The following is a 22,707-nucleotide window of genomic DNA, read 5'->3' as shown; positions in this document are numbered from 1 at the left end:
TTCCACTAGCCACCAATGTAAGAGGGAATTTTCCTACTGATACAAATGAATTGTTATTAGCAGGGTTTCCTAAGACCTAAACATTTTTTCAAGGGTTCCTGTGAGGCAAAAAAGGTTGAGAAAGGCTGGTCTAGGGGCTGGCTTTTCGTAATTTATTTCAAAAACTTGTAACTAGGGAGGTGTAATATTGGGGGTTATTTAGCTTCAGTGTAGAGCTTACCAGTGAGCTGAGTCTACCCCAGAGATGCAGTTTAAGGGCTTTTTTGGCCTATGTTTATTGAAGTAAAAGAAAAACAGTCCATCCAGGATTCCCATGCAGGGGTTTCAAATTCAAAGCAATATTGAAATAACAAATAGAAAATACAGAGCCACTTGGCTCTCTGGTCAGCACTGCTGTTCAGGCGTTGACCTTGGTTCTCTTGACCCTATAACTGTGTACCCACTCTGTACCTCTGTTGATACTCTCTCTCTCTCTTGAGCCTGGTGGTTGGTGACTGTATCACTGCATCCTGGGTAGGGGGGGTTCGTTAGTTCTCTATACTCTGGAGCATTAGGTATTTACTCGTACCCACTCTGTACCTCTGTTGACACTCTCTCTCTCTTTTAGCTTCCTTGCTGCTACAGCTCACCAGCTTGGGCCCTCCGTCTGCTTTGTCAGACTGTCCTGTACTTGCATGCCTGGAATCCTCAGGAGGGTGGTGCCCAGAACCCTGGTCCCGGCTCTGCTATAAGCCCAGCACCCACCTGCACAATCAACAAGCCAGACTCATGGCTGTTCCCAAAACCCGGTACCAGGATTGGAGAGTCCACCCCACCCAGATCGCTATGAAATCTCTAGGTCACAAACTTTTACCAACCACAGAGGAAACTGATACAACAGTTTTGTCCAAATTAAATAATCCTCCTGGAGCCTCTCAACCTGCCTATCTAGGACAGGGATCCGTATTGTCATTGAGGACAGTGGAGTATGGCATATGCTAATGAATGTAGGCACAATGTTACAGAGGTCTCATTAGCTGAGGCACCTCTCCATTAGGTAGTAGAAACAGTCTTTCAAATGGTTAGGACATGAAAGTAGAGTGGAACACTCTAAGTTTTCTGCAGCTGATGACAACAAAATAGGTTTGGGCATTTATTAGGAGCAGTATGGGTTTTTGAAGCCGAAGACAGATAGAATAGTACACTGGAGCCGTGGGTAACATCCACAGCTGGGGACCATAGATAAATTGCAGCTCAGCAGATTCGACTCAACTCATGAATCCCAGTAGAAGCGAGTCTGTGGGCTCGATCCAGGGGCGGGAGTAGTCCAGTAGACAGTCAAGAGGGTTTTGGGGCCTTAGCAGCCCTTTGAAGTACATGGCTGCCTTTCCTCCAGGAGAAGAACAAGTCTGAACAGGTTCCGGCCTATTTATCCTCTCTCAGACCACCTACTAGGCACACCTCCCCAGGGATTGGCCAGAGGGTAGTAAATATTCAGGTAAGAGATTTGCATTTCCCTCCCTAAACTTTGGAAATTTCTCAACAGAGGCAGGGGAAATAATTATTCTCGCCACCTGGGAACAACGAACAGACCCAAGCAATCAACTCTAACTCCTTTAACTACAGAGCAAGCTAAACGCTAAATTTACCTAGCTGCCTGCTTAGTGGGGGGCTAAATTTACCTGACCAACTATGATGGTGACATGTACTTTGTCTTCTGATTGCAGGTCTCTCATTCTCCATACAGTCACAGGAATTCCATGTCTTTCGCCTCCTGAAGCAGCCTAGAGAGAATGTCTTCATGCTGGTGGTGTTCAGCTCTGCAGCTTCGGCCATTGTGTTGTTCCTGTTCTTCTGCTGTCTATTCAAATGGAAGAAAGGTGGAAGTGAGTACAGAATTGCCCTTGCGTCTGATATATAATCCTTTGCACATCCATTTTAAAAAGTAATATCAAGCGTGGCTAGTATTCAGATTTCATTGTTCACCATGGAGGGTGTAATGTCTATGAAAAGTCCTTGTATCCTACTTCTCAGTGACCTGTGGGCCACTAGTGGTTTATAGTAGGTGGCAACCATATTTAGCATCCTTATGGCCAGCAATGGCAGCCTACATATTTTTATCATGATGAGTTTTTTTATGCTAAAGCCCAACTCTGTTCTCCTCTACAGTGCCTTAATCACCCCTCTCCCCTAAGCAAATGAGACCTCTTTCGTGTTTCACGCACACAGGTACTTTATCAAAGAATCATACTCTATGATTAAGTGCCTGCGTGCATAAAATACATACTTGCTTGACATTGTATCCATGTTTTAAATCATTAAAGAGGTTCTAAAGGCAGAAGATTTTTTACTTTCATACATTCTGCATGTAGCATCCTCCCAGACACCCCCCCTAAAACTTACCCCAGTCCAACGGGGATCCAGGGAGTGGCTGTTCTCTGCCTCCTTATTGGCTGACACACAGCAGCTATTGGCTCCCTCTGCTGTCAATTCCAGCCACAGCCAGGTAAGAGGGAGCAGGAGACAGAACTAAGTAACGTCCCATAGACATACAGAGGCAGCTCGGGAGGGAGCATGCTCAAGTCCCCCCTATAGCCACTTTAATACAGCCCAAATTGCATATTACTTACTGTTTAAATAAATTTTTAAAAAAAACTTGTTTCCAGGGGTTAGGCAGCACCATCTTAAGTATTGTTTTCTGAGTCCACAGTGGAAAATATTTCTTCCCTTACATTGAGCACTTCCTGTACTAGTAATCAAGCCTCCTTCTCAATCCAACGTTTCTATAGCAACCCTGCTTCCCTGCTCAAAGCTGACTTGTTTTATTTCATAGTATTTACTTGTGCCGATTATCTAGTGTTTGCCTCTGTCAGTCTTATCAGCTTCAGCTGATAAGACTGCAGTAATGCTGTCCAATGGCCAGTTTTACACTGCATGTGATGTCACATGGTCACATGGGGTGTAGTAGGAAGCTCTGAGTGATTATACAGCCTCCTGGGATTTCAGTGGTGTGCCGTAGGAAGTCCTGATAACAGATAGACAAGCACATAGAGAGTGTGCCATAAATCAGGGGAGATTTGGGCGTGCTCAGTGACGTCATTCTAAAGAACAAAAAGGATTACAACAATACTAAGCAAGTAAGGAGATATCTAAAAGCAGTGTTCATTAGGGTTTTTTTATTCTGATTTACATGGGACAAAGTTGTGGGGGAGAGTTTACAACCAATTTAAATATCAATTTAATAGAGAAGCCAGTATGTCATTATATATGTATATGTATACCACTCTGCTGACCCCACCCACCAACCATGATCTGCCTGCATTACATAGAGAAACAAGGAGATCCAGTGATAATGTCACCATATCTAAAATAAGGTATGTACTCACTTATTTCATTAACAAATTGATGACGGGGGGGGGGGGGGGGGGGGGACAGGAAACCAGGGAATGCAAAATATAAGCTAACCCATAAAGTTACAAAGCTGCTCTGTTTAGAAGGATAACCAAAGTGTAAGAAATATACAGCAGTAATGATTGAAATAGACCTCCAGCTCAGACATTTTCTTCTATTTGTGGTTTTATTGCTGTTTAAGTCCCTACCCTATGTGCTGGTGACTGTCAGGATAGAAATCACCAAATGGGGACACCTTCTGATTGACAACTCCCTAAGAGTAAATTACTTCTATCTTCAAAGATTTCCTCTTACTTCCCGTCTTAAAGCGGAGTCACGACAAAAAAAAAAAAATTAAAAGTCAGCAGCTACAAATACTGCAGCTGCTGACTTTTAAAAATCTGACACTTACCAGTCCCAGGGTCCAGTGATGCAGGGGCATGAAGCCCTGCTTATCTCCCCCTCCTCTCTGCGGCACCGGCATTGTCAATGTGGGCATCCAGCTGCACAATGTGACTGGCCGGGCAATCATCTGGGACCTGTGATGTGTCCCTGATGATTGCCGAGGGGGAGGGGGGAGAGGTGAGCTTACTTCTGGCGCCGCGGTGCCCCAGGAGGAAGTGGTAGCCGAAACCCCAAATGTGGCATGTTGGGGGGTGCCTTAGGCTGGATTCCAACCTATGCATTTTTAGTGCTTTTTGCATTTTGCAGATTTGCACTACAGTCCATTTAACATTGTTTCCTATGGAACACGTTCTGTAGTGAAAATCTGCAAAATGCAAAAAGCACTAAGAATGCATAAGTGTGAATCCAACCTTAAAACAGAAGTTGCATTTTTGGGTGGAATTCCGCTTTAAATGGGGGCCGGGCCACATGTAGCAACAACAAAAAAAAAACTGTTGGGCTCAAATCATTCCAGTCTACTGCCAACTAGGGGAGAAATGTCTGGAGTTCCACTTTTTTTCCTTTCCCCAGGAATTTCATATCAAAATAAAAGATAGTGTTTTTTGCACCCGGAAACACATTTTCTGTTAATAAGATCAGGTTTAATATTCAGATGGGATTTTAATCTTCTGCAGAATGTGATTTAAAAGTAAGCTGCTTGATTATTCACAGGGATAAATTTTCATTACAGTATTTGGTCTAGTTCATCCGCTTCTGATCATTTTAATCCATTTTTTATGGTAAGGGGACATCGTATGAGCTAATTGCTATTATTCAGAAAGCCTAATCCCTTAATCTGTATTAAATCCATCAATGTGTCCTAATGTATGCAATGGGATGCCTTAGGGTATTTGAAATTGTTCCTGGGATGTTGTGAATGGTGATAAAATGCATTTTTAATAAGAAAAAAATACTTTAAAAGTTAGTTTACGTAAAACTAATTTTTAGTTGTGGTTGGACTCTGGTGTCCTGGATTGCCCACTGGCTGCCCTTGTATAATGGGGAGTTATTCAGCCTTATGTAGGCTTAGTATAAATTGCAAAGAAAGAATAAAACAGCAGGTTGAGGAATGGATAGGGAGATCTGATAGGGGTGACTGGCCTATGATGTGACTATGTGGGTTCATGAGTTCAAACCACCGGACCCCCCATGCTCGGATGCCACAGGACAAAACTGGTAGTGCAGATGCTGTGGATGGCATTCATTTAAATGAGCAATCCTAAGGAACAACTAATCAGTGAGATGCTACTGCTATCCTGAAAATATTGCAGCTGTGCTAAAAAAAAAAAAAAAAAAAAATCCACTCAATTTACCTTAAATCTATTGAAATCTTCTGCCATCTAGAATCCTGAGAACTCTTTACAGGGTTAAAAGGATTGTACTCCCCAAATCCTGTGATGTGTATCTTCCAGTTCCCCTTCATCTGCTTTCTGTATCACTAGTCACATTCATTCAAGCTTGAATTTGGCTGGTGAATAATTTAAATGCCCTAGTATTGACATTTCTTTTTTTGTATATTCTCTGCTATTGATAATTGTTTATCAGAATTCCTGTGACAGATACAGTGCCTTTAAAAAGTATTCACACCCCTTGAAATGTTCCACATTTTGTCATGTTACAACCAAAAACACAAATGTATTTTATTTGGATTTAATGTGATAGACCAACACAAAAGTGGCACATAATTGTGAAGCGGAAGGAAAATTATAAATTATTTTCAATTTTTTTTACACATATATATGTGAAAGTGTGGCGTACATTTGTATTCAGCCCCCTTTACTCACCAATTGCCTTCAGAAGTCACCTAATTAGTAAATACTAATTTAACCACTTGCCGACTGGCACAAAGGCAGCGGTGGGCAAATGGGGGTACCTGTACGTCCCCTTTAAGATGCAGGGATAGCAGGCGTGCACGCGTGCCAGCCGTGTACACCGTGACCGTGCCCGCGGGACCAGCGGACTCGATGTCTCCCTTTGATCGTGTCACAGACCTGCATGAACAGGGAAGTGCCTATGTAAACAAGGCATTTCCCGTTCTGCCTTGTGTCATGACAGAGAGCACTGCTTCCTGTCATCATATAATGATTAGTCCTCATCCGGATCGCTGTAATCCTCATCTGTCTGGGAGAGAGAGCGAGAGAGAGCCATACTGCAGCTGTCAGGGTCCCTGGGGATGTATATTGACGAGGAGGTGAAGATGCAATGAGGCGGCCCGGGTTCTGGAACCAAGCTGGAATGCACGTGGTCAATGTCACATCAGGTAAAGGTGGTGGGTGGTAACGCGTTTCGGAGCAGGCCCAGCTCCTTCATCAGACCTCATTGTGTTAGGCCGCGTACACACGGGCGGACTGTTCACCCAACTTTGTCCGCTGAACAGTGTTTGGGCGGACAGTCCGCTCGTGTGTGGGCTTTCAGCGGACAGTTTCAGCGGACAGTTTGACGAACAAGGTTTTTCGGAAATTCCGTAAAACTGTCCGCTGAAACCTTGTTTGAGCGAACAGTCCGCCCGTGTGTAGGCTTGTTCGTCAAACTAAGTTCCGCGCATGCTCAGAAAGGATTTACACGCCGAAAGTTATAATGCAGTGTATAGGACGTCGTATTTTTCGTCCCGTCGTACGTGCCGTTCACGTCATCGCGCACGGTTTCAGCAAACTGTTCGTTCGTCGTGTGTGGCCATGTCCGTCCATGCTAATTTTGAGCGGACTGTTTGCCGAAACTGTTTGACGGACAAAGTTGGGCGAACAGTCCGCCCGTGTGTACGCGGCCTTAGAATGGCCCAGTCAAAGTCCAGACCTAAATCCAATTAAGAATCTGTTGCAAGACTTTAAAATTGCTATACACAAACGCTCTCCATCCAATCTGACAGAGCTTGAGCTGTTTTGCTAAGAATGGGCAAATATTTCACTATCTAGATGTGCAAAGCTGGTAGAGATGTACCCAAAAATACTTGCAGCTGTAATTGCAGTGAAAGGTGGTTCTGCAAAGTTTTTTTTTTCAGGGCGGGGGGGGGGGGTGGGGCTGAATACAATTGCATGCCACACTTTTCACATATTTATTTGTAAAAAATAAATAAATACCATTTGGCATTTTCCTTCGACTTCCCAATTATGTGCTACTTTCTGTTGGTCTATCACATAAAATTCCAATAAAATACATTACAAAATGTGGAAAATGTCAAGGGATATGAATACTTTTTCAAGGCACTGTAACTATAGGCTTGCTGTGAGTGTGTTTGAGAATTTCATCGTATAATAGTATCATAGTTGGTAAGGTTGAATAAAGGCAATTTTTCACCTGTATCAAAAGTTAGGGGTTTCAGATCATAAAGGTACTGACAAAATTAAATGGGGTGGATTTACAGTATATTACTAAAATGTAGGGACCCTGCCTTAAACTGGAGTGTCCCTAGCTAAATATAATTATTTCAGCTAGGCTGTTGCTAGCATTGGCTTTGTTTGTAATCTTTGTTTTTTGGGTTTCTCTTAAGTCCAAGGACTTGCTTCTGCCTGCTGCTGTTGAGTGTTCTTAAGTAGACTGAGATGTTATGAATATTTATTCATCCTTTGTCAACCACTGAGGGGTTTATACCACTGATGTGGGATAGGGAAGAGAATACATATTTGGAGTGGCCATCTAGAGGGGCCTTTGCCTACTAGGCTTTGCATGGTGAGGATGTCTGTGTGAAGGGTCCAGTTTGTGCATCCCAGGACTTTTCCTGGGTAAAGAAGCCAGAGTTAAGCAGGGCTTTGTTCTCTTAGCTGCCAGTCTGGGCCTAATGAATCCAAGCTGGCTTGTGGCAGAGGCCTGAGTAGCAAAAAGGTAGACATCCCTCTGGGCCTACAGAATATAAGCTGATCCAAAGAACCTAAAGCTGATCTGTGGCAAGGGTTTTGGCAACCTAAAGGTGACCTGGGGCAGAGGTCAAAAGAACCTACAGAACCTAAGATGGCCTGTGCAGAGGTTTAGAAACCTAAAGTTGACCTGTGGCAGAGGTCCAAAGAACCCACAACATTTGAACTGGCCTGTGGCAGAGCTAAAGAGCCTAAAGCAGACCTGTGGTAGAGGTAAAAAAGCATCTACAGAATCTAAGTTGACCTGTGACAGAAATCTAAAAACCTAAAGCTGACCTATGTCAGAGGTCATAGTAACTCATAGAATCTGAACTGGCCTGTGACAGGACCTAAAGAACCTAAAGCAAACCTGTGGCAGAGGTCAAAAGAATGCAAGAAAATCTAAGCTTGCCTGTGGCAGAGGTTTAGGAAATTGAAAGATAACTGGCCAATTAGGCCTAAAGAATTCTTGTAGAAGTCGGGTGTGTGGGGGGATTTTGCTGGTGTTATGAGGTATCCTGTATCCGTAACTTTTCATTCCCAAGACAATACAGCCAATAAAATAGCAAAATGGGATTGAAGGTACTAAAATATGTCTGTTATTGTCTGTGGGTTGGTGTGTTGTTGAGGGTAGCTACAGTACAAGGTGGGTCACTAGGCTAGGAGGGCCCATCAACTACTCTTTTTTTTTTAATTAGACTGGACTGTGCTTTTAAAGTGACACAGTGAGCGTTCAAGTGTGTAGTAAGCCATTGGGCTCAGTTTACGTCATTGCCTCCAGCACTTGAAATGAGACCCATGTTCTGGACATCCTCTTCAGTTTTTTACTCAGTTTTATTGATAGTTTTCCACCAAAGGTCCAAACAAGACCATTGAAGATGGTTACCTTAGGGCTCCCCAGACATATTTTGCCCTGGGGGATGTTGCCTTTAGGTATACCAAAACACCAAGTCTCCATGTTGTCCCTGTCTGGCGTTAATGTCGGCCAAGTTAAAGTCCGAGCAAAGTTTCCTCTTCTCGCTCTCCAATTAGAATTTACCAGGAAGACATAAAGAAAGGAAATGCTATGGTTTATATATTTTGATACTTACCATGCCACTCCTAAGACAGAATTCAGCCGTGGTTGCCCGAGGATACGAATCTGCTATAAATTCATTTTTATCTAATTTGTCTGAGATCTAAGCTTCCTGTGGAGGTCTGTGATCAAAGCCACTGATTCCGTCTGATGTTGGCTCTGACACTTAATGTCTGCTGACTTACTTCTGTCTATAAACTCTCAGTGGGAGGCTCTGGCTGTCCCTTGACACCTGTGCCTGGTAAACCTTCATGTTATCCGGGGAGAACGCCAACAAAGCCTCCTATTGGCCGGCTCAGTTAAATAATTAAGAAAGATGTTCTGCTTTAATCAGTCTGTATTACTGGTCATTTATTTTTCAGGATAAGGCTAGAAAACAAAGCGATAATGTATCCTAATTGTCTTGTGATCTATGCATACATTTCCCAGGGAGCATTGTAGGATTCCTTCATACCTGTGCCCTATTGAAGATGTTCCTGTGGTTCTTCACGTCATGCAGAGAATCACTATCCTATGCTGATAGTTCTTAGTGGGATGAAACTCTTTTACTTGAAGTTTTTTTTTTATTCAGCAAAGGTCATGTGAAACTTAAAGAAACCCAGGGAGTGTGGCATTCACTTAAAGCAGAACTATATATAAATATATATTCCACAATAGACACACTTTGTGTGCTCCAGAAAACTTTGCATACCCAGATATTACCCTATAAAAGTAGTGGTGACATCATCGCTGGGCTGTGCATAGCCTGTGTAGAGAACAGAACTGTGGGAGGTGCCCAACAGGCTCCACCCACTACAGGCTGCCTGCAGAAAGTTACAGGAGGGGGCGGAGACAAAATCAGTCACTCTGTACAAGAAGAGAGATCTATACTGGGGAAAACTCCTGCAAAGTGCTTGATTCCTGCACAGATCTGGAAGAAAGACACAAAGAACACCAGCATTCAAGTAAGAATACACATGAATCTTACATTTAGAGAATATTTATTTTGCCTTGATTTCAGCCTAAAGCCTCATACACACGATGGGATTTTTCGACGGGAAATGTTCGATTACAGGCTTTTGGCGGTAAATCCGACCATGTGTAGGCTCCATCGGACAATTGTTTTCGGACTTTCCTCCAACAAATGTTGGCTAGCAGGTTTTAAAATTTTTGCGGACAAATGTGTGTTGTCAGAGCGCGTGTACGCAATTCCATCCCACTCCAAAGTACAAACACGCATGTTCGGAAGCAAGGACGAGCCAGAAGCGGTTGGTCTTGTAAACTAGGGTTTGTAATGGAGAATTAACATTTGTGACGTTGCAAATGATAAAATCTCAAAATTCAGCGCACATTCTCTTCTTCTTTAATGGGATAATAATGAAGCTGCTTTGCTGGTGATACTGATGGAGTTATTGCAAACAAATTTTCAAAGGCTTTTTTTTTTCTAGTGATATAAAGAATAATATTATGTTTTTTTTTTTTTTATTTGTGCAAGGTACCACAACATCATTATCCCGTCATTTTTAAACAGTTCCCGACCGGCGCACACCGATGTACGTCAGCAGAATGGTACGGCTGGGCTAATGGCCGTACCTTTACGTCCCTTTAAATTTTCCACCCTGCCATTGCATGCACGCCGGCTGGGAACTCCATGAGTCGGGTCGCAGATACCCGCGATCGCCTCACAGAGAGGAAGAACGGGGAGATGCTAATGTAAACAAGCATCTCCCTGTTCTGCCTAGTGACAGTGTCACTGATCTCTGCTCCCTGTGATCGGGAGCAGAGATCAGTGACATGTCACATGTAGCCACGTCCCCCCCAGTTAGAATCACTCCCCAGGACATATGTAACCCCTACACTGCCCCCTAGTGGTTAACCCCTTCACTGCCAGTGGCATTTACACAGGAATCAGTTCATTTGTAGCACTGATTGCTGTATAAATGACAGTGGTCCCAAAAATGTGTCAAAAATGTCCGATGTGTCCGCCATAATGTCGCAGTCATGATAAAAATCGCTGATCACCGCCATTACTAGTAAAAAAAAAATATTCGTAAAAATGCCATAAAACTATCCCCTATTTTGTAAACGCTATAACTTTTGCGCAAACCAATCAATAAATGCTTATTACGATTTTTTTTACCAAAAATAAGTAGAAGAATATGTATCGGCCTAAACTGAGGAAAAAATTATGTTTTTTTATATATATTTTTGGGGGATACTTATTATAGAAAAATGTAAAAAATAATGAATTTTTTTCAAAATTGTCGCCTTTTTTTGTTTATAGCACAAAAAATAAAAACCGCAGGGGTGATCAAATACCACCAAAAGAAAGCTATATTTTTGGGGGAAAAAGGACATCAATTTCATTTGGGAGCCACATCGCACAATCGTGCAATTGTCAGTTAAAGCCTTGCAGTGCCGAATTGCAAAAAGTGCTCTGGTCTTTGGCCAGCAAAATGGTCCGGGGCTTAAGTGGTTAAGATCAAAGATACAACTATGTTGGTGTCCCTTGTTCATTTTACATTGTATTTTTTTTAAATGTAGCTGCCTTCTCCCAAACTGTTATTTGAAGTAAAACACATAGCCATGTATTATTCTCCACAATTTTTTTTTGTTTCAAATAAAAAATTTAACACTTCGACACTAGGTTGTGTGTAACAGAAGAATATGGCCCAACCCTTGTTCCTAAGGGGGTCCAACTATGGCAAGTACGCTATGGGTGTAGTGTTTATTATACTGCATATTTGCAATTGAGTAGGATCGTGGGGGTTGTGGTACGGGTGAGAGGTTAGCTGAAGAGGGCTCGTGGGTTCTGTCTGAGGCTAGGAGAAAGGATAAAGTTAGACTGATTATGAGGAGATTATTTATCACTTTCCAGTGGTTGTATGATGTAAAAATGTTGCATAAGTAGTTAGGAGTTAGGTTGAAGTATTTGGAGGAGGGGGTAGAAGGGGAGAGAGGGGGAGGAGAATTGTGGGGTTGGAGAGAATGAAAAAGGGCCAGAGGGGGAGGGGGTGTCTCTGGCTTCCCTCGATCGGATTCAGTAAGGAGCTGTCACTAGACTGGAAATCTGAGGTATCCCTTAAGTTTGGCCAGTCATTATTAAATTATTATGTGTGTTCTGCGAAAAGAAGATTGTGTGTGTAGGAAAATAAGATGGGTTTGAGGTGGGGGTTTGGTGCAGAGAGTTTCGAAGCGGGAGAGGTGTCTTGAGCAACAGGAATTTTTTTCCAGGTTTTGTAGGTAGTGGGCCAGCAATATAAATTACCAGGGGGGAATGGGGGGTCTCTCTGTCCATGTCACAAGCTGCAGTTTTCCATGATGGAAAAACTGGTAGGTCCTGATTTGGTCTGAAGGCCAGTGGTCTCTAAGGTAGCCATGTTGCATGCCTGGGGGGAAGTCAGGGTTTCATTTTATCGGGGTCAATGGGCCCAGAGAGGAGGAAATGGTCGTGTGCTTGCAGGTTAGGTGAAAGCATTGTATAGTTAGGTCTCCACAACTTTTTTATTGTGCATTAAAAAAAGAAAACAAATAAAATTAGACATGCTATCTGCCAATAGAACTTAACCAAAAAGTGCATTGTATGCATCCAAAAATATAGAAAATATATCAAATCAAATCATTATTCAACCAAAAAAATAATGTCAAAGCAAAAACTCCAAGGCCAATAATAAATAACACGTTATCTCCTCCAATTCCGCAACATGGCTGGTTGACGAGCGGCCGTTCAGAAACGAACTGAAAAGTGCAAAATGAAAAGTGCAAAATGAAAAGCGTGAATCAACACTCACGAAACTTCTACTAACACGAAATTAGCAGGAGGAGCCCAAAGGGTGGTGCTAAAGAGCTGAAAAACCATGTAGTACGTCACTACGTTCATAATTTTTGACCAACAATTGTGTGGCCGTGTGTATGCAAGACAAGTTTGGGCCAACACCCTTCGGACAAAATTTCAGGCTTCTGTTGGCAAACAATCGGATCGTGTGTACGAGGCTTTAGAATATCATGAAATTTGTTTCATTACTTGGTTAGCTATTGACCCTGAATTTGTATGCAGGAAGTGGGATCAGAATTTCTTCTGCAAACTTGTTCCAGGGCACTGGCTCACTAAGTAATGTAGAGAGTGAACTAACTAACATGAAAGCCATGTTTCCACTGAGTAGATAAAGTCAAGGTATTTATTAAAACTGAGTGTAGGTTAGGTATTTAATGATGATACTCTGTCAATTTACATTTTAAAAAGCAATGAAAAATACATGTTTCAATCTATATTGTATTTAATAGTGCTTGAAGTGGAAAATGACAGATTTTTGGTTTACCTGTAAAATGCTTTCCTTGGTGCACATTATGGGACGCAGAGCATCTTCATATCCATAATGATAGGGTTATGCTAGCACCTTCAGATGATAGGAAAAAAGACAGGAAGTCCCCTCCTCATTTTTGTAGCCAAGCCATGAAGCACAAAGGAAGAGCGGCAGGATCTCTGTGTTCTGCGATATACTCAAAGAAGAGGTCTTTACAGGTAAACCAAAAATCTGAATTTCTTTATCATACATCCTGGGACACATAGAGAGGGAGGGACTTGACTGTGCAAAATATGGTGCAGTTCTGCATAGAAACCAATCCACTTCCAGGATTTTTTGTCAAAGCTTAATTGAACAAACTGGAGTTGGAAACTGATTATCTACCATGAACCGCTGAACCGTATTCTGACTGCTCCAGTTTTAGTAAATCTAACCAGAGCATCTTCATATTCATAACAAAAGGGACATCCCAAACCAATGAAATGCTTGGACAACCAATTTTTGGGCAGTATCTCCCATTCTTCTTTGCAGGACCTCTCAAGCTCCATCAGGTTGGATGGGGAGGGTTGGTGCACAGCCATTTTCAGATCTTTCCAGAGATGTTCAATCGGGTTCAAGTCTGGGCTGTGGCTGGGCCACTCAACAACATTCATAAAGTTGTCCCATAGCCACTCCTTTGTTATCTTGGCTGTGTGCTTAGGGTCATTGTCCTGTTGGAAGATACACCTTCGCCCCAGTCTGGGATCCAGAGCGCTCTGGAGCAGGTTTTCATCAAGGATGTCTCTGTACATTGCTGCATTCATCTTTCTCTCAATCCTGTCTCCCAGTTCCTGCTGCTGATAAACATCCCCACAGCATGATGCTGTCACCACCATGCTTAACTGTAGAGAGGGCATTGGCCAGGTGATGAGCGGTGCCCGGTTTCCTCCACACATGACGCTTGGCATTCAGGCCAAAGAGTTCAATCTTTGTTTCATCAGACCAGAGAATTTTGTTTCTCGTGGTCTGAGAGTCCTTCAGTTGCCTTTTGGCAAACTCCAGGTGGGCTGTAATGTGCTTTTAACTGAGGAGTGGCTTCTGTCTGGCTACTCTACCATACAGGCCCAATTGGTGGAGTGCTGCATAGATGGGTGTTCTTCTGGAAGTTTATCCTCTGTACACAGAGAAACACTGGAGCTCTACCAGACTGACCCTCGTGTTCTTGGTCACCTCCCTGACTAAGGCCCTTCTCCCTTGATCGCTCAGTTTGGCCGATCAGCCCACTCTAGGAAGGGTCCTAGTGGTTCCAACCTTTTTCCATTTATCAATGATGGAGGCCACTGTGCTCATTAGGACCTTCAATGCTGCAGAACCTTTTCTGTACCTTTCCCCAGATCTTCGCCTCGATGCAATCCTGTCTCTGAGGTCTATGGACATGCACTGTTAACTGTGGGACCTTATATAGACAGGTGTGTACCTTTCCAAATCATGTCCAAACAACTGAATTTACCACAGGTGGACTTCAATAAAGTTGTAGGCACATCTGAAGGATGATCAGTGGAAACAAGATCCACCTGAGCTAAATTTTAAGTGTTGTGGCAAAGGCTGTGAATACTTATGTACATGCGATTTTTTTGTTTTTTATTTTTAATAAATTAGCAACGTTTTTTTTAACAAACTTCTTTCACATTGGCATTATGGGGTATTGTTTGTAGAATTTTGAAGAAAATAATGAATTTAATCTATTTTGGAATAAGGCTGCAACATAACAAAATGTGGAGAAAGTGAAGCGCTGTGAATACTCTCTGGATGCACTGTAAAACTGGAGACTGGCCTATTGAGGAAGGGTTATTTTGGGGAGTGGACTTCCTGTCTTCTGTTGCCAGTGTCCACTGTCCAGTCACCGGAAGGTGCCAGAGTAACCCTATTTTTATGCATATGATGATGCTCTGTGTCCCAGAACATACAAGAAAGAAATACAGACACTCAGGAACAACTGCAGAAAAAGGAGAAAGAGGGAAGAAGGGGGAGACCTTATAGTGTAGTATTAGATTGTTTCAAATGGCAAAAAACAGTAGTAGCACTATTAGAAATAGGATAGTTACATCTGGTGAAATTACTAGGTTTATGGTATATGCAAACTTAGTGTTGCACTTGTGGAGAATATGTCTCCATGCAGGGGAATAAAAGGTTGCTGTCAATGCTCAGGGGAATCCAGTCCCAGGTCTGTTTGAAGAACATGAAGATGGTAAGTTATACTTGATACTAGTGGAGAAAAGCCCCAAACCTCAATAGAACACCTATTGGTGTTCAGATATTTCCTTATGAAAAAAACAATATTCTTTGGAATTTCTTTCTAGATCACTGGTGCTGAAGTGAAAATATGTAGCTAACACAAGCTTTGGCATTGACCTGTATTATATTACAGAAAGATACATGTGGGCTTTAATAGTTCTGAAAAAAAGCCAATTGGTAGTGGTGGGTTTCTTCTTTTAGTAGACTTAGACTTTCTGATGTTATCAGAGATACATCCTTGGATAATATGTTGGCTGTTTCTGGTTTTATGTATTGCCTGGAGTTGACCCTGATAAATTATTCATTATCTAGGTCAGCATTTCTCAACTAGTGTTCCATAGAACCCTGGGGTTCCCCCAGAGGTTGCTAGGGGTTCCTTGAGCAATTAAAAATTTCTGACAAGTAGTCATTGACTTTAATGTTCTTTTTAGCTATCTGTAAGGGAGCATTCTTCTCACCTATTTTAAGGGACATTTTCCCACTGACCACCAATATAAAGAGCATTTTTCTACTAAGCAACAAAGGTAAGACACATTCTTTCCCCGACTCACAGTTTAAGGGACATTCTTTACATTAAACACCAATTGTAATAAGTTCCTCCGATTTTCCTTACCCCCTTAACCTCTCCCCTCTCACCCATTCCTACCTCTCTCTTTCCACCCCCCACACTCGCTCTTCATCAATCTAGCGCACTAACCAACAAAACCACTTCATCCCCCCAACAGAGGCATTTAAAGCTTACTATACTCTACATGCAAGTTTCATGATCCTGTCAAGACTATGGACAGACCTGTTGATGGTGGTCCCCATGGTCAATAACTAATTTTGATTAAACTTGTTTCAACTAGAATGTCTCTTCTTAAGGTCATTCGATTGTTTGTAGTTCATACAATGTTTATCTTCACTAAGAGTTACTTATGTTCAGTTAACCCTGCGGTTCCTCTCTCCATGACTGGTAGTGTGATACATATTACATATTTTGCCAGTGTATAATACTGTCATGGATGCTCCTTTCATGTATCTGTTTAATATGATGTATATGCAACTATTTTATCTTCCAATAAAAAGCTTTTTGTGGAAAAATAAAAAAAAACACCAATTGTAGAGACATTCTTTCCCACGGACCAACAGTATAATGGGTCCTCCTCAAACTGATCACTAGTGTAAGGGAGTCCTTTTCCAAAAGACCACCAATGTAAAGTGTATTCTTTCCAATATGTACCAATGCAAAGGAACATTGTTTCCACTAAGCACTAATGGTAATGGACATTTTCCCACTCACCAATGTAAGGGACATTCTTTCCATTGAGCATCAAAGTAAGGAGCAATCTCCCCTGTAACCACTAGTGTCAAGGGACCCATTTCCCAATGACCACCAATGCAAGAGAATCATTCTCCAACTGACGGGGTAGTAGGTCATTCAGTAGGACCAAGAGCAGCACTTACATTCAATGAGAAATGTCCCGTGGCTGCTCTCTTAGTTGAAATCTTCAGTCTTCTGCCTTTGCTCCCCACCTCCCTATATGCCCACAACAGTAATCACTCAGTGCTTGGGGGTTAATCCAGCCGCTGGAACTATCATAGGCACATGTCAAGACTTCCAACTATGCCTGCCCTTTCTGCTCCCTCCTCCATTCATAGAAGCTATATGAAAATAACTCTATGAATGAAGGATGGGTGGATCAATGAAAGGTCCACCTCCTCCATTCACAGAGCTCTTTACATTGTAGGAAGTAGAAAGGGTGTGTGAGCAAGGTGTAGCATGGTATGGTAGGTAGTAAACACACAGAGTGCACATCAGGCAATAAAATTATATTGTAGAAAAGGTTGAAATACTATTTATTCAGGCCCAGCAAATAGGTACACACGTCTGGAGCCATTTCTGAAGACTTGAAGATGAAGAGGTAGACATAGTACCTGCACTGTCCCTACTACTCAGGAACTCTCCTGTACCTACCCTAGCCACTTGCATAAAGTTTGCCAAACCCGGGAACTGAAATCTTAAATAGATTCTGCATGACTCAAGATGGCCATTGAGTCAACTTATTCAGGCCCAACAAGTAGGCACACACATCCAGAGCCACTTACAAACAGTGGTCTAAAGACTTGAAGATGCCAAGAGCGTCTGCAGCAAGGAGCAGAATGCAGCCTGGCCAATCCACACCAAAAGGGGAAGCTTCCTGATGAGAGGTAGACATAGTCCCTGCACTGTTCCTGCTCCTCAGAAACCTCTCCTTACCTCTAAGCACTATCCCTGTCAGACAGTGATCCTGTCCATACCATAGCCACTTGCATAAAGCACGCCAAACCCAGGAACTGAAATCTTAAATGGACTGCCTGACCCAAGATGGCCACAGAGTCACATGCGGAGCCAGCGTCTAATCGGACAGCTGTTTGCCATAGGAAGTCACAGAGGAACCAAGTTCCTCACAACTTCCTTCACCTTCTGCATTGCCGCTTCAGTCATGCACCACCTGTAGTGGGGAGTACAGACTGCACCTGTCTACAAGTGGGCATAGTCAACACTCTTACAAGTGCCTCTGACAGGTCGAGCGGCTGTATTAAACCCCCCCATAGTACTTGATGATTACCACTGCCGGGGTATGAGAGGAGCATAGGATGGAAGATTTCAACTAAGACAGCATCCACTAGCACAAGAGGCACTTCTTTTTCAATGTAAGTAACATCCCTTGTGCTTTTTTTTTCTATTAACAAAATAAGTGAAGTTAAGTTAGGTAAGATGATCCTTTCATATCTGTTGGGAATAGATTTGTATCCATCAAATCAGTGACATTATGGGGTGGATTCAATAAAACTTCTGCAAGTGAAGTTGATCCAGAGCTTATTAAATGAGCAGAAGTTCTACTGACTTCCATCATCCAATCCTGTGCAAGCAAAAATGCATTTTATTTTATCTTCCTTGCATGTGATTGGGTATTCTTTGCAAAGTGAAGCTTGATCTCCTTTACTAAGCTTTGGAGCAACTACACTTGCAGAGTGCACAGTCTATCTGCCTTTAGTAAATCACCCCCAGTGTCTCATTGTACCAAGTGTGTGTAAACATAAATGAACAATTTCTCTTTATATATGTGAATGTACTGATTTACATTTGTATTGTTAGTGCAACAGTCTAACTATAACTATTCTGTCTGTCTCTATAGGACTCAAACAAAGCAAACCAGAAAGGGAAACTAAGAATATAAGAAGATTTCCCACCAGGAACAGAGTACCCTGAACCCTGAAAAGTCTCAAGCAGCGACTGCTGACAGTTTGACAAAAAATCCTGGCATTGAAAAGACTGTGAAGAACGCTAGTTTCAGATAAAAGTCCAATACAGATTTGCATGACCACACTAATGATACAAACAAATTTATTTCAATATGTGTTCTTTTATGTTCTGCAAGATGGCCCAGAAGTCTAAATGAAAAGTAGATTGAGAACTACTATGATCATTTGTACCTTACTCCATGTTAGTTCTTTAATACTAAGCATCTCTGTTACAAACTCATACAGTGCCCTGAAAAAGTATTCACCCCCTTGGCATTTTTAGTGTTTTGTTGCCTCACAACCTGAAATGAACATGGATTGTTTGAGGATTTACATCATTTAATTTACAGAACATGCCCACAACTTTAAAGATTTTTTTTTTTTATTGTGAATCAAACAAAAAATAGGACAAAATAACAGAAAATTCAATGTGCATAACTATTCACCCCCGTAAAGTCAATACTTTGTAGAGCCAACTTTTGCGGCTATCACGGCTCCAAGTCACTTTGGATAAGTCTCTATGAGCTTGCCACATCTTACCACTGGGATTTTTGCCCATCCCCCTTGCAAAAGCTCCAGCTCCTTCAAGTTGGATGGTTTACACTTGTGAACAGCAATCTTTAAAGCCCCGTACACACGGTTGGACTTTCCGACGGGAAATGTGTGATGACAGGCTGTTGGCGGAAAATCGGACCGTGTGTATGCTCAATCAGACAATTGTTGTTGAATTTTCCGCTAACAAATGTTGGCAAGCATGACTTCAAATTTTCCGCCAACAAATGTGGGTTGTCGGATTTTCCGAACGTGTGAACACAAGTCCGTCGGACAAAAGTCCAAAGTACAAACATGCATGCTCAGAAGCAGAAGTGGTCGGTCTTGTAAACTAGCGTTTGTAATGGAGAATTGACATCCGTGACATGGCAAATTATGAAATCTCCAAATGCAGCGCACATTCTCTTCTTCTTTAATGGGATAATAATGAAGCCGCTTTGCTGGTGATACTGATGGAGTTATTGCAAACTAATTTTCAAAGGCTTTTTTTTCTAGTGATATCAAGAATAATATTAATATTTTTTTTATTTATTTTTTATGATTTGGGCATGTTACCACAACATCATTATCCCGTAGTTTTTAAAATCAAAGATACAACTATGTTTCTGTCCCTTGTTAATTTTACACTGTATTTTTTAAAATGTAGCTGCCTTCTCCCAAACTGTCATTTTGAAGTAAAACACATAGCCAAGTATTATTCTACACTATTTTTTAATAGTGCATTAAAAAAAGAAAACTAGAATTAGGCATGCTATCTGCCAATATAACATAACCAGAAAGTGCATTCTATGCATCCAAAAATATAGACAATATATAAAATCAAATCATCATGCAACCAAAAAAATAATGTCAAAGAAATAACTCCAAGGCCAATAATAAATAACACGTTATCTCCTCCGATTCTGCAACATGTCTGGTTGATGAACGGCCGTTCAGAAACGAACTGAAAAGTGCGAAATGAAAAGTGCGAATCAATACTCACCAAACTTCTACTAACGCAAAATTAGCAGAAGGAGCCCAAAGGGTGGCGCTAAAGAGCCGAAAAACAATGTAGTACGTCACTACGTTCGTAATTGTTTACATTTAACATGTTAACATTTGTGTGGCTGTGTGTATGCAAGACAAGTTCGAGTCAACGCCCTTCGGGCAAAATTCCATGGTTTTCTTGTCGGAAAGTCCGATTGTGTGTACGAGGCATACGTTTAACCACAAAATTTCTATTAGATTGAGGTCTGGGCCTTGACTAGGCCATTCCAGCACATTTGCATGTTTCCCCTTAAACCACTCAAGTGTTGCTTTAGCAGTGTGTTTGGGTTCATTGTCCTGCTGGAAGGTGAACCTCTGTCCTAGGCTCAAATCACACACAGAGTGGTGCAGGTTTTGCTCAAGAATATCCCTGTATTTAGCACCATAGAGCTTTCCCTCAACTCTGACCAGTTTCCCAGTCCCGGCTGCTGAAAAACGGTGTTCTTTGGGTGATGTGATGGGTTTGCACCAGACATAGCATTTTCTTTGATGGCCAAAAAGTAAAATTTTAGTCTCATCAGACCAGAACAGCTTCCTCCATACATTTTGGGAGTCTCCCACATGCCTTTTCGCAAACTCAAAAAGTGCCATTTTGTTTTTTTGCAGAAAGTAATGGCTTTCTTCTGGCCACTCTGCCATACAGCCCAACTCTATGGAGTATACGGCTTATTGTCGTCCTATGTACAGATACTCCAGTCTCTGCTTTGGAACTCTGCAGCTCCTCCAGGGTTACCTTGGGTCTCTGTGCTGCCTCTCTGATTAATGCCCTCCTTGCCCGGTCTGTGAGTTTTGGTGTGCGGCCGTCTCTTGGCAGGTTTGCTGTTGTGCCATGTTCTTTCCATTTGGTTCTGATAGATTTGATGGTGCTCTTAGGGATCATCAAAGATTTGGATATTTTTTTATAACCTAACCCTGACTTGTACTTCTCAACAACATCTGATTTAAATAAAACAAAATCCGTTTTTTTTTTTAAATCATCGATTTTTATCCACCCTGCGTGACCATCATTTGCATCACCAAATATAAACACATAGGATTGGATTTGTTAAAGGCAAATGCACTCTTTTTTTCTTAGTAAATGTAAATGTGGTAAAGCTTTACTTGGTAGAGAATACCCAATCAGATGCCAGGAAAATTGTAAAAAAACATGAGTCGATGATGAAAATCAGCAGAGCTTTACCAAATTTACTAAGCTCTGGGGGAAATGAGTGCACTGTCTATTTGTCTTTCACAAATCAACCTCATTGACTGGTTTACCTGTTTAATTTCTTTAAGATCTGTTTTGGCTAGTTTGGTGATGCCAAGTTTAGGTTTTCCTAAATATACACATGCTGAATGCATTTGTCTGATCTGTGGAAACTCCCACCATTCATAAACTCAGGTAATTAAGATTCACAAACTACCCTCTGCATATCAGCCACATATAGTATTCTCCCACTGTAATGTGCACCTCATTGATTAAGAAATCCATTCATAAAAATGTTTTCTTTTTCTTTTTTAATATCAATAAAGCCATATAATAAGTAGAATTCACTGAATAAACTCTGACTGAATATGAACAGTCATTTGTTTATATTCATTAAGTTTAATAAAAAGGTAAAAAAATGCTTTATTGCCTTTTTTTTGCATATTTCTATTAAATGTTGTTGTTGTTTGAGTTTTTTTTTTCCTTTTTAGAAATGTAAAAAAAAAATTGTTTAAATATTAGCTTGCACAATTTAAAGACACTGTAACACAATTGTGTGCATTGTGTTAACAGCCCAAAAGTTGCTTTTTTGACCCCTTTCCTTCATGCATGGGTTGCATCTGAACGTTGGCCGAGGGAGGACATTTTTTATTTTATTTCAGATTTTATTTGTAATCCTTCATTTGTTTCTGCCATATTTTAATTTTTTGTTGTTTTGTGTCTCAATGTAGGTTTGAGCACCCTATAAAACAACACTGGCCATGCAACTGTGAGGGATCATACTGACAAGCAGGATAAAGAAGCAGTGCCTGCACACAGAATAGTGGACAGACCACTTAAAGTGGTTGTAAAGTCAGAAGGTTTTTTTTATCTTACTGCATTCCATGCAGTAAGATAAAAAGCCTTCTGTGTGCAGCAGCCCCCTGAGCCCCCCCTAATATTTACATGAGCCCCATCTCTATCCAGAGATGTTGAAGGATTATCTCGACTGCCTGGGACTCCCCTCCTCATTGGCAGACAGCAGCGTGGTGCTATTGGCTCCTGTTGCTGTCAATCAAAGTCAATCAGCAAATGAGGAGAGAAAGGGGGTTGAGCCGGGCCGCAGCTCCATGTCTGATTGGATACACAGAGCTTCAGCTCAGCTTGGGTGCCCCATACCAAGCTTCTTGCTGTGATGACACATGTCAGGAGAGAGGGGCCAAGAGAGTCAACCGAGGGACCCGAGAAGAGGAGGATTGGGGCTGCTCTGTGCAAAACCACTGCAAAGAGCAGGTAAGTATAAAATGTTTGTTATTTTTAACAAAAAAAAAAAACAAGACTTTAATATCACTTTAAATATACAATATCCCGAATACATGAGGGTTCTTCAAAAAAAAGTATGGGGACACCTGCCTTTACACT

General features: G+C 41.7%; 1 protein-coding gene across 2 annotated transcripts in view; it reads left to right on the top strand.

Annotated features, from left to right (window-relative positions):
- PKHD1 (PKHD1 ciliary IPT domain containing fibrocystin/polyductin) overlaps positions 1 to 21,668 on the top strand; it is a 975,887-nt gene extending 954,219 nt beyond the window's left edge. For both annotated transcript variants that reach the window (XM_077489019.1, XM_077489018.1), the window contains 2 exons: positions 1,707 to 1,865; positions 18,437 to 21,668. In XM_077489019.1, the coding sequence (XP_077345145.1) occupies positions 1,707 to 1,865; positions 18,437 to 18,510 (233 nt within the window). In that variant the 3' untranslated portion in view covers positions 18,511 to 21,668. The remainder of the gene's footprint in view (positions 1 to 1,706; positions 1,866 to 18,436) is intronic.
- Positions 21,669 to 22,707: the final 1,039 nt, after the last annotated feature.

This window comes from Lithobates pipiens, unplaced genomic scaffold, assembly GCF_037356315.1.
Source record: "Lithobates pipiens isolate NorthernLeopardFrog02 unplaced genomic scaffold, aLitPip1_a1.2 Scaffold_18, whole genome shotgun sequence".
In the NCBI taxonomy this organism is placed as follows: Eukaryota; Metazoa; Chordata; class Amphibia; order Anura; family Ranidae; genus Lithobates; species Lithobates pipiens.
Note: the sequence above shows the minus strand (reverse complement) of the source record. Positions and strands in the feature narration are given on the sequence as shown.